The sequence below is a fragment of the Teleopsis dalmanni genome, chromosome 2, assembly GCF_002237135.1.
Source record: "Teleopsis dalmanni isolate 2A chromosome 2, ASM223713v2, whole genome shotgun sequence".
In the NCBI taxonomy this organism is placed as follows: domain Eukaryota; kingdom Metazoa; phylum Arthropoda; class Insecta; order Diptera; family Diopsidae; genus Teleopsis; species Teleopsis dalmanni.
In genome coordinates this window covers 14,318,446-14,331,907 of record NC_051847.1, presented here as the reverse complement: position 1 = coordinate 14,331,907, position 13,462 = coordinate 14,318,446, and the positions used below count along the sequence as shown (strand labels likewise).

Here is a 13,462-nt window from a genome sequence, read left to right as displayed (position 1 = left end):
TACATTATAGGGCACAAATTGCATTTTGAACAAAGCACATTTAATTACTCATAAAATCAATTAAGAATTTATCGTATTAATTATTTGATCTAGTTTTCTTGGCTTCGAATATTAAATCTGCATATCTGTGTGAGAACCAAATTGATTAAAATCGGTTTACTTCAAGACTAATAGTTATACAAATGTAAGTTAGTTAGTTTTTTATGTTAAATTAAAAACCTTAAGCTGTGCAATACCAAACTTGATTTTTTTAGTAATAAATACATATAGATTAAATATTTATAGGCAAACATGCATTACAGTTTTTTAATTTATATTGACAATTAATCTAGTTCCAAACCACTTCTTATGTTGAGTTAAAAATTGTGCACATAAATTAACTGTACAAAGTTTGATACTCGTGAGAACTGTAACTGTTATCCACAGTTCTCATATATGAATTGACTTAAGCCATACTAAATAAAAAAATGACGCTTTCATGCTTTAACTAAATAATAAAAAATACAGTTTTATAAGTTATATATATAGATTTTTAAATATATTCTATTAAGAAACTGTGAAGAGAAACACTTAGTACAGCTCAATAAATAAGTATCCGAATGAATGATAATTGATAATAACAATTTGTGGAAGATTAATATGCTTCGTATAAAATATTTATGTTTTTTAAGTTGTATTATAGTTAATTTAATTATTTAATAATATTAAAATACATTCTAAAATTGTAAGTAATTTCAAATTAATTAGCGGTGTAAAGATTCTGGAACTTAACAAGATATGACATCAACATACACAGATAACTTTGACTTCTTAGGAAAGTCTGAATGTCAGTTGTACAAGAATCTTTCGCCTAAATAGAGCTAATGGCACAAAGAATAGAGCTCTACAATAAGAATTTCAAGAGCTGCTCAAACTCTCAACTATGAACTATCGGTAATCTCCATTCGAGGAGATATATTCATAAAACTAAAACTCAAATGGGCAGAAAGGCAAGCTGAATGGGTCTAAGGGTGATCAATAGAATGACTACGGCTCGCCACGGGATCAGCGTAGATATTTGTTTAAGAATGTCAATACTGATTATTATTAACGATGATGACATTAGGAATACCATGGAAGAAATAATATACATTACAAAGACCATATATCCGAAATTTTTCAGAGCTGAAAATTTCTGTAAAAAAATCAAATATAAACATTTTAAATGTTAATTGCAATCTCTCAAATCAAATGCAATATATATTCCATCAGGAAGATAAGCTGAGCTTTAAAGTATACTTCTATATAATCACCTGAATTACTTATTATCAGAATTCAACCAAACTCATATTACAATGGATCATTCAAGTGGTTACAGGCGCTATTGAGTAGAAGTTCCTTAGGCACTAACTCGTGTTTCATCAAGCAAAGAAGAAGCATAATGTTAATACATAATATGAATTTTAAATTATTAAAGTAATATAACACAAGATATTCTAAAGAGATAAGTTGAAGATACATATTCAGCAATAACTTTAATTCACCAAATAATAATGATGCGTGCATGTGTTTTTTTAATTATTTATTTATTTAAATAAAAATAAATCAAATATTTAATTATTTTATTCTATTAATTTTTTCCATATAATACAATATTGATAAATACTAATATTTCAACATGACTTATTAAGAAACTTGAACTAATGGCACAACTTTTATTTAATATAAATACAATTTAGTGAAATGATTTGTTTAAATTTGTTTTTTATTTGTGTTTTTAATTTTTAAATTTACATAAATTAATTAAAACTGAAACTGTATATATTTTTTTTACCACTTCACGATCATGCATTAACTTATTTATAAAAATATATTTTAAAATTATTTATGCACATGATATATAAAAAATGTTCATTAAAATTCAAGCCGTTAAATAGGCCAAACTGAGCCATGAAATTGTTAGCAAGGTTTTATTTAAAATTCATTGGTTTAGTATTTCGCTTTCGTTGTACTTTAAATGTTTTATTGCCATTATGGCAATTTATCAATTAGTTAATACTTTTATTTATTTTACCATTATATTCATAATTTGATGGCTTCTCAATGGCAAATCATATTTAAACGCTATTTAATGCATTTACTTGTTCAATTTATATTTTTTGGTTTACAAAGTGTAAATTACTCTCAAATATGTTCAACCAATTAATCTTATGCATAGATAATTTCAAAATTGATAGCAAATTACCAAATACAATTTTATATATTATTCGTATTAAAATAGATTTAAAGTATTTAGTTTCATTTAGAGTATTTAGTGTATATAGTAATTGAAAAAAATTAATTACAGTTTTATAATGTTAGTTATTTGTTAATAATTAATGTTACTAATTTATTAGAGTTTTTAAAAAAAACTAAAAAATTTTTTTTAAAAGTTTATTCAATTTTACAGTTTATTAACTATAACTATTTCTAATTATTGTAATTTTTCTGCTTTGTAAATTAATCATTAGTAATCTTTAAGTGCAATAACTTTATTTGTTATTTCAATTATTTATCTTTACAATACTCTTAATATCTGCAGTATTTATATTCTTGCATTATTAAATTATGATTGTTTTACTTTTTTATTAGAGACAGCAAACCACCCAAGTACGTATTGGATTCGAAAAGCAAATATTTACGACTTGCTAATTTCACTAATCAAACGGCATACATACTCGTGTCTTTACTTTTGAAATTTTTAAAATTTAGTAGTGTAAAACTCATACTGAAACAACCAGTTAAGTCAGACTTGTAGGCTTCAATTTATTATCTTAAGTTTTTATTTTCCTGCTTATTTAAAGTTGAAGTTGTACATGTGGCATTTGCGGTTTTGCCAATTATACATTACGTATACGCAACGTTGGACGCACATTGGCCGCTTTTTGTCGCAACCACAACAAGAAAGCAAAAGTCAATAGTCGGCTTTGGCACGTTTAACCCATTTCACAGTAGGAGGCCTATTTTTACTTCATCTCTTCATTTACGCAAGAAATGAAAATGTTTTAAGCCGTCGTCAGCATAGGTGAGCTTAAATGTGGTCAAACCAGTGCACTGCAGCGGCACCGCGAACTGAAATGCAATGCAACGAAAAGCGAAACTAAGATACAAGATACAAATGCGTACATACGTACAGCATATAGCATGTTTATGGGTATATGATATCTGCAAAACAACAAGTGAAAAACTTTCACTTATTTAACAATGATTATGATGTTGCATATAATATTTTATGCTGCTAATAAATACAGAAACACAAATAAAAAAAAGTTTGTTTACGGCAGCATAGGAGCATGGATCAAGCAAAGTGATTTTGAGATGAGAAATAATAAAATGAAGTTGTGTTAAAATTGTTTAAAAGTTTTTACAATACATGTTTGTCAGTTTTGACAGCTGTATTTAGGCATTTCTTCATTCGTTATGCGATGCAAGTTCAAAGGTAAATATTTGTTGATTATTTTTATAGCTTGAATATTTATAGCAAAATATGAGGTAGGTGCATGTTCTGTTTTCTTCGTGATTTTAAGTATTTAATAGTAATATGTCGATAGCTTTTATATTACGATGCTATTTTCAGATGCAAGTTGTTATGTATTCATAATTTTAATTCATGGAAAATGCTAAACTTCAAGCATGTCATTCCTTACTTACTTACTTAGTTGACCATTACAAATGTGAGTCGTCGAGTACCCTCTGCTTAGTTGCTTGCTGTCGCCAGTTGGTTATACTGAGTGTTGGTCACCTGGTCCTTCCACCAAAGTTGCGAAGGTCCTCTACCGTGTTTTCCATCTGCGGGTACTAAATCAAACATCCTTCTAGCCGGAGTACTTTCTTCTATTCGCACGACATGACCACGCCAGCGAAGCCGCTGAATTTTTCAGCACTTAACTATGTCAATGTCACGATATAGCTACTGTATAAGCTGCTCATTCCATCTAATACAATACTCGCCGCCAACGCGCAAGATACCGTAAATCTTCCGAAGAATTTTTCTCTCGAATGCTCCTAACACCTTCTCATCACTGTTGGTAATTGTTTAAGTTTTTGCATCATACAGCAGTATAGGCATGATAAGAGATTTGTAGATCGTGATTTTTGTTTGTCGAGAGAGGGCTTTATTTCTCAACTGCCTACTTAGCCCAAAGTAATATCTGTTGGCAAGAGTGATTTTTTGTTAAACCTCTAGGCTGACGTCATTTTTGGTGTTTTAGCTGGTGCCTAAATAAACAAAGTCTTTCACAACTTCGAACTTATAATTGCTAACAGTGACGTGAGTCCCAAGACGCTCAGGAGATTTGTTTGTTGACAGAAAGTTCTTTATTTTGTCGTCATTTATCACAAGACCCATTTTTTTTGCTTGTTTTTCTAAGTTGAATGTCGCACTGACGGCGCTGGTTTTCAGGCCAATGATATCAATATCATCGGCATATGCAAGCAGCGTGTCATTGCAGCGTTAATTATATTGAGTTATTGATATCATCATTATAGAATTCAATACACTGTACATTCTATCATACAAATTTTAATTTTGTTACATAAATTGTTCTTGAGTAATAACCTGAAATGGTGAATAATATTTTGTGTAAACCATAAAATGTCATAGCTTTTACAGCATAAGAAACATAAGCAATGGTTGATATGTAGTTATTTTGAACAGACTTTAAATTAAATTAAAGAAATAAGCTTACACCCATTGACGATAACGACATAATATAGTTCAGTATACTTTATTTCTTGATTCTTTTGAGAGGTATTAATATCTGTCTCTGTGAAAGTTAAACTGTTTTTCATTTATGTGTTCTCAAATAAAATTAAAAAAAGTTTCTTAAGACTATTATGCTTAGATATAAATTCCAAGCACTTATATAAATTAGTATTGAGAAATAGTTTTAGTTAAAAGCAAAACTTAATGTCCTGAAATGTACTTAGTTTAACTGACTGTAATATGAGTGTTACGTACTGCTTTGAGTTATTTTATAGCTCATACAAAGATGAAGATGCTGATTTATTTTTCCATACATTCCAGTTTATGTCATAATTACATTCATAATAATGAACATTCAAAATTGTATGATACTTTTACCTCCAGCAAATGTCTTACTTTCGGTTTTTTTTCAAAAAAATTAACAATTATAAAATAAATTATGTACCAATTTATGAGTGTAATTTAAAAGTACTAAAAACACATAATGGTAAATGTTATTAAAACATTCAATGCAATTGACAGCAATGTATTGCACTTCAGTTGAAATTGTAGCAGATACATTATTAGTGTATCTCTGTTATTATTTAATGTTTTTTTCTCTACTTTTGGTTTTGTTGTTTTTACTTATTTTGTTTTCTTTTAAATGATGCTGATGTCGCTTTTTATCTTGCAAAAGTGGTTAAAGTGCTTAAAGTAGGCAAATAGTGCAGTGTGGCAATAGTCACTTAACTTTTAACTTACTTTTTGTAATGTTATTACAAGCTCAGTGTAACCTTAGTACGTCAATCAAAATTTCATTATTCTTATATTTTCAGTTAATATTTTTTTTTAAAGTTAAATATAATTATGTGTTTTACTAATATTTATATATTTTTTAGATATTCAAGTTGTATATGTAATGTTAAATTTCTAATCAAGATAAAGGTCAAGTGATGGTAAATGTTATTTTTAAAGTTAGTCTTTTATTGTTTACTGTTAGTACGTCTTTTTATTATTTTGTAAATTTATTTATACGTAAGCCCTTTGCCACTTTTGATTTCGAAAATAGTTTCTGTCGTTTTATTTGAAAATTTTTTAATCTGTTTAAATATATTAGAAATGAGATCAATGTTTAGTGACCTAATTCGGTCGTTGTTTTGTATACTTTTTACATAAATTGTCTCAAAGATATTAACGTATGATTTTTTACATATTTTGAATCTGGCTGTAGGTGACTTCTTGTTAAATAGTTAAACGTTTAATAATTTTTATTTTTTATAATCTCTATATTTTGACTCTTCTTGAGTATCATCATCAGGATTACGATATATCCTCCTCTAGAAATTATTACATTATATGAAAAGAAACATAATTGTCGTTTATGAAATGAAAAAAGCATAGTAGTGCTACTTAATAAAAAATAATTACTTAATTCATCATTACAATCACAGAAAAATACAGTTTGTTGTGGTTTCTGGTCAAAAGTCATCATTGGGTTTTATATCTTTTGTAAATTAGCATGAAAGACTAACAACCATCAATGTAAATTGTTATAAATGATAGAGTCGTAAATGTATCTATGACTACTGTTGAGGAGCTATTATTGTTGTGTAATTCTAATTTCTTTTTGCCAATAAATTTAATCAATTTTATTTGATAATATCGATTTTCTTATTAAAAAACAAGTCCATTAATAAGTCTTTATCTAAACCTATAGTAAAAGAAACAGTATAATAATGTAATTATTATTCACAAAATATTACAAAATTACTTATTTTAAAAATTATTGTCAGTAGTAGGTTAGGTAATGTTTTTGCGTTCCACAGTTTTGAGAGTAGAAAGTAAGTCCTTGTTGAATATACGTTACGCATGTATGATCAAATTGTTTGAAGCTACCATTTTTAAAGAGCTTAGCTTAGTCTCTGATACTAAAATAAATTATCTCTTAAAATACGCTAATAACACACATATCTAAAACAATATATAGTATATAAAGTATATAGTATCTATATAGTACCTTTAAAAATTCTAATTTGAATTCCTACCAATATATAACACCTATATTATTATTTCATATATAAAGAGGTTTTTCGAACAGCAGTGAACTACAACAACAAAAATTCATTTTTTATATTATTTTAATTAGTTGAATTTTTGGCTGACCATACAGCTGTTTCAAGTATTGCCAAATACCCATCATCAGTGGCCCTGGAAATAATTCTTATATTTAATTATTCGTAAATAATTTTTTGAGACTGCAAATACCAGGAATCGAACTTGTGTCCTACCAAATTTGAAGCTCAGAATCTCTATTAAATATAATAGTCACTTCCGTCTGAAAAATTTAAAATTACACCTTATATTTCAAATACACATATTTATATATTATTAAGAGGGGATGTAGGACTGCGCCGTCGAGCCTCTTTTGCCCCCTTCTGGGCTTGTTATTTCATATTTTAATAATTGAAAAATATAAATGAAAATTAATGGTAGATACCATTTTGAAAATATTTTCTGTAGTGTTTTTGCTCTTTTAAATTTTACAATTATTATTTTGTTGTTAAATAGTTGCAAAAATATAGTATTAATCATTAAGTAAATAGAAATAGAAATGAAAAGCAAACAATAATAAATTATAACCAAATGTCCAAAAAGCAAAAAAAAAAACAAAAAAATGGTTGTGGTCTATGCACGGAAGTCGTTTATGCACCGGCAACTTGCCATGTTTGGCTTCTGCGCACTATTTTAGCCAACACAAGTGTTGCCAATTTTCAATGCATTTCAAATATTTAGTGTTTATGTATTTTAAAAACGATTTGTTTTGTCTGTTAATGGTAGAATTAAATACAAGAAATTAAAAGTGGACAAGCAACTTGCAAGCATTCGTTCGGGTATTTGGAATCTACAGTTTATCGTTGAATGATGCATGCGCATGCCTGAACGACAGCAATCACATGAATCGGTTACTTTGTATGCGTCAGCATGACTTCGAGACTTGCTGCTGGCATTAGATTTTTAGCTCCGGCTTAGCTTGAATATGTGGAGTTATTTATATTGTTTTTAAATAAGCTGGTATTATTATTATCAAAACAGCTAACTCAAGGTTAAATCATTTAACAAAGAATACATTTTTATATTACGTGCATTAAGCTTAGATTTTATTTACAGAAACAAAATTTTTTTATATTTAATTTAAAAAAATATAATATTCGAAATGTAAACTGTGAGTAAAAGTTATAAATTTAGAATTAATACAATACATACCTTAAAAAAGCCTGTATAACGTTCGTCAGCATTTTTAAAATATAGTAGAAAAAACATCCAAAAATTAAATTCTACTATAGGTAAACCCTGTTTTGATATGAATATTTAATGTATAAATTATATTTTTATTTATTGTGAGGTGAGATTAAAGTTTTATTGCACATATATTTAATATATTATTGTTTATTATCCAAATTACACTTATACTTATATATTTTGTAAGTAGTTTCTAAGTTTTAAATTTTGTGAAACGTTTTGTATTTATCACAGTGAATCAAGTCTCGGAGTATATATAAATCATTTATTTTTTTTACCAATGTGTTAACACTAATTGACAGTTATTCGTCCTTTTTTTATATACTACATCTATCTGGATGTTCAGCAGATAGTCCCTAAGGTAATTGCTAACTTTGTACTGAAAGTACTTTTTATTCTCTGTTAATTTATGTTGGTCAAGTTGATAAATGGATGATATTTGTTGAATCATACAATATCTATACAAAATTACTGTCCGTTAGAGCAGGGCTGTCCAAATCATGGGTAAGTTTGTGAGACCCGCGAATGCTACAATTACGCAAATTTTCTTTTGGTGTACTGGTAACACCACATTATTTTATTTTTATGATACTCGTATACCAAATAAATGAATTTAAATTGATAAATTAATAAAACTAAATTTAATATAACCGTATTTTTATTTTTGTCAAAAACAACTATGAACGTATGTGTTTGTATCTGTGGCCCTCCAATCCGTGATTTGTATTGGCCCGTGATCGCATCTAGTCAGGATAACCCTGCGTTAGAGTATGTATATTAAAGCTGGAAATTTTTATGCAATATATTATAGAACTAGATGTAAGTTGATATAATAATATATGATATAATAATTTAAAGATTTTAAAATTTGATTTTAATTTAACATCAAATTTTTATTCAATTTGGTATTGAACAAATGAAATACCACCCTATATGCATTGAAAAGCGCTGTGTTGAGAATTATATGTTATATGAAATTAATGAACAACATAACTAACATTTATAAATGTAAAAAATTCAACAAGTAGCAATCAGCAATATGCAATCTACAATGAAATACCAGAACAAAGCAATCAATGAGTGTGAATTGAAAATCAAAACAAATTGAAAATAAAATTCGAATACCAGAATAATGTAAACCACAATACTGGTATTACATAAAGAACGATTTATTTACACTTAAATTCGAAATATTATATATGTAATGTAACTATAATCGATTTTATGCAAAGAAAATATGTCTTTGAATAATTCGATATATTCTAAAAATTATTTTTTAATAATTATTTAATAATTATTTATTTTGTTATATGTTTATTTTTAGTGAACTAACTTTCATTTTTAATAATTTCTCACGAAAGTACATTTTAACTGCATAAATTTTATTAATTTTTTATGACTAAACATATAAATAAAATAGCTTGAAGGCTGCCTCTGGTTGCTTCTGCCGGTTACATCAAATATGATATATAGTAAATGACAAATATTAATTATATTTGTAGATGCCGGTAGTCACTTTTTTAATTAGTTTTGGCCATCAAAAATAAAATGAAGTAAAAATAAATTTGTCTATGCCAAGGTGGGTTTAAGCGTGAAAGTGTTGAAAATTTTGTTCACAATTTTTTTTAAATTTTCTCTTTATGCCGCAACCGTTGACAGTTTATCTGATTTTTAAATATTATAACTAAACTTGTTTGTTTTAGGATGGAGACTATATTATCACATAGATTGAAACACTAAATACAATAAATAATCAATCAATCATATTTATAAATTTAATTGATTGAGATTATAAAAGTGTATGGAAAATGGTATTGAACTCTAAATGAACATTAAACTCGCTTTCTTTCCTTCTTGCGAAAATAATTGAATATGTAATATAAATGTTTATAGAACAATTGTTTTTTATTAATATATTAAAAATTTTGAAAACATTTTCTATTAATTAATTTAATGTATATATATTTCACAAATATATTTTATTTATAAATCATTCATATTTCAGAAGGTTAATGATAAGCATATCCCGCAGCTTCTTATAGGCTTATATCAACAAGCTCATTACACTTGACCTCTTTCAAAAAGGTGATCAACTTTCAAAAATTATAAAAAAATCCAGAATTTATGGATTAAAATCAATAAGCAAATAAAGCGTAAACAAAACATTAAGAATTTAGCCTTAATTAAGACAAATCTGAGATTATGTTGCGTTAAATTTGTATTCACCAAGCAACACCTGCTAATTACCAGCCATAAATTTTCATCTACAAAGTTTAAGAGGCGTGTACTGCATACTGCACCAGAAAACCAGACAATAAAGAGTTGTGTCAATAAAGCTCGGTACACAATAATACATATATTGGGGTAACATGTCTACTGAGAACCCATAAAATATTTTATTATATTAAAAATATATATTATACGTATATACAAAATATACATTCAACTGATTTTTGCATACTTGCAGTGTAAACTTATAAGTACGAAGCAATATACAAACTATAAAAACATTATTTTAAAATATCTTACATTTAAAAATTATTTTTTTTTTTTTATTCCTTTAAATCAATTTATATACATTTTCACTTGACGCAACGCATGAAAATATCTTCTGAACCGCGAATGTAAAGCAGTTTCATTTAACCCATTTTAAGCCGGTTCAACGACTTTTTCGTAAGAATTTATAAATTGTTATCTTTTTTCGTGGCATTGATTGGAAGTGATTTTGGTATTTCCGCCCAGTTGCATATTTGGTAAAAATGTAACTTTACAGGTGTTTTACATTGCTACAACTTTCGTTTTAATTTAAAATTTAAAGTAATTTCATTTTATAAGAAATTAGTACAAATAAAAAAATTTAAGTGTATTTATAAATTATATATACAAAAATATTTAACTATACTATATATGTATATAGCTACGGCTTGAGTTATTAGCAGCAAAAATTATTAATGCTAATGATCTCATAAAGATTTTTGTCTAAATAATTCGTTAATAGAACTAAACTTCATTATTTTTTAAAAATCATATATAACCATATTGAAATATTTTCTATAGTTAGAACACTATATTGGTTCATAAACTGTTCTGTTTTTGCTGTATAATTTAAGTATGAGCATAATTTATTTTTTTCATAACTTTCATACTTTAAAAGTTGGTTAATATATTTTTAAAAAAATGTCTAACACAATAAATAAAGTTCTTTATATTATATAGTATATATATACTCGAACTTTGCAGACAATAGAAGTTAAAAATTTATCATGCTCCCACTTATTGCGAAGACATCCGGTCTTTGCAGGGAGCCAATCTACAGTTCTTGAAGGACTCGGTTTCAAGAATACCAAAGAATTATCAATAACTGATATCAAAAGCCTTTTAAAATTCTTTAAGAGAATAAATTGGTTGAAGTGACATAAATAACGCTTAAGTAAGAAAGAAACATTGAGTTACTTTATTAATAACGGAAGGGACATCTAATAACAAGACCACTGCGAAAAGGCAATGGACGAAAACTACTGCAGAGTCAAAGTTATATCTAACCTTATCTAGTTTCTGATTATAGAGTTAAGCTATGTCGTAACTATAATGTAGACATTATTAAATTAAAACTTTAATAAAGTTTCGATAAACACTCTGGTTATATTAAAATAAAAATATATTAATACAAATGGAAATTCTCAAACCATGATTATTCAAAATTCAAGGAATGTTTACGGTAATCAATTAATTTTGAATTAAAAATAATAAACATCTTGAATGACGTTCTGTCTAAAGTCTGTTTGATAGATTCCGTTATAAGAACGTATATATACATACATCTAAAAAACTTAATTATTAATTAATAAATAAAAATCTCAATTACATTCTTAATTTTACTAAGTTCTTTTTAATCATTTTGATTGGTTGCTCAATGTAATTAATTAGAAACTTAATCATATTAAATTCACGTCTGTAAACATGACAGATATGTACTAAAAAAAGTTTTGGTTTTTTAATAAATTTTAACGCATGTAAATTAAAATTGTCGCTCTATCTATATAAGTATCTGTTTGATTTCTGAAAGTTTTAAATTTTTAGCATGCTTTTACAGCATAAACATTTCAGGGTCGATCCATATTTCAGTCACGCGTCTTAGTCAATTGAACTTGAAAGTATCTTTACATTATTTAAATTAAAAATAAAAATAATATTTGATTATGACAAGTGCATGTTTTTAAATCTGAACTGTATTTTTATATGTTTAATAAAATAAACATTTTGTTTTATTAACTAACATCAAGGTCATGTAGGACTCTGACTTTTCATTAAATAAAAAGTTAAGGACTTATTCAACGCTGAAGTCATTTAATAACATTAGTTATATATACATACCTATATTGAACAAATATGGATATAAAAAATAAATCTTTTTAATTAATATTATTATTATTATTATTAATATTATATTATTAATATTATTTTTAAATTAACTATTTCAAATCGATTAAATGAATATGAAGGAATTAATGAAATCTAAGCAATAACTTCTTCAAACCATTGTGGGTGGGTGGGTGTGTATGGGTCAATCTCTTTTGTAAGCATTCTGACTATGCTATTGTTAGTAGTTATAGTTTTAAAAATTTATTTATTATTTTTAATTGCAATTTGTGGTATACAGGAAAGAAATTTAAAAAAAAAGCTAAAGATATAATTTAACAATCGTCAAAGTTAATACGTAGACTTACATATTATTTAGACATTCATATTAAAGTCATATAACAGGTTTGATTGGACGGATATACATGCATATTTATCTATAACATTTTTTCGTCCCAATTATATTCCAGTAAATTCATAATAATTCATCGATTATGACGTATACAAAAACTTGTTCAGATACAATTTACAAGAAAATACATATAACTGCAATAACAGAAAATTATATTTCTTGCTGTTCTAGATTTGTAACGCTTGATTAATCAAACAGAAAACTAATTTTCAATTATTAATGAAACTGAAATATCATTGGTTACAAAAAAAAATTTATGTAATAGAAATTTTGTTGATATCTTCTATCTAAAGAGTAAATGGTGAAAAATCAATCTTAACAGATCAAATTAATACCTTTAAATAAACACAAAACTCTGAAATTTTTTAAAATATATTTATACACGTTTTTTTTAAATAAATTTACTTATTTAAATATGTTTGAATTTTTTTATAGGTTCAATAAGCACTTCAATTTTGTCAGGGACAAAGTTTAATGCTACTTGGCACTTAGCGTATCCACATAAGGTAAGTTTGTAAATGCATATATAAAAATTAATAAAAGGCTTGAAAGAATTCTTTTGATTAAAATTATTATTATTTTTTTGAACTCTCTATTCGAACTACGAAAGAAACTTAAATGAATACATCAGTTGCCAGTCATCAGTTATCATTGTCATAAAAGATGTAAAAGAGACTATATAAAGTATA

At 26.4% G+C, this 13,462-nt stretch overlaps 1 protein-coding gene across 3 annotated transcripts in view; it reads left to right on the top strand.

The window, feature by feature from the left end:
* The window catches only part of LOC119680433, a 55,732-nt gene that overhangs the window by 1,191 nt on the left and 41,079 nt on the right, over nucleotides 1–13,462 (top strand). For all 3 annotated transcript variants that reach the window (XM_038093243.1, XM_038093241.1, XM_038093244.1), the window contains exon 2: nucleotides 13,209–13,279. In XM_038093243.1, coding sequence (XP_037949171.1) covers nucleotides 13,209–13,279 — 71 coding nt within the window. The remainder of the gene's footprint in view (nucleotides 1–13,208; nucleotides 13,280–13,462) is intronic.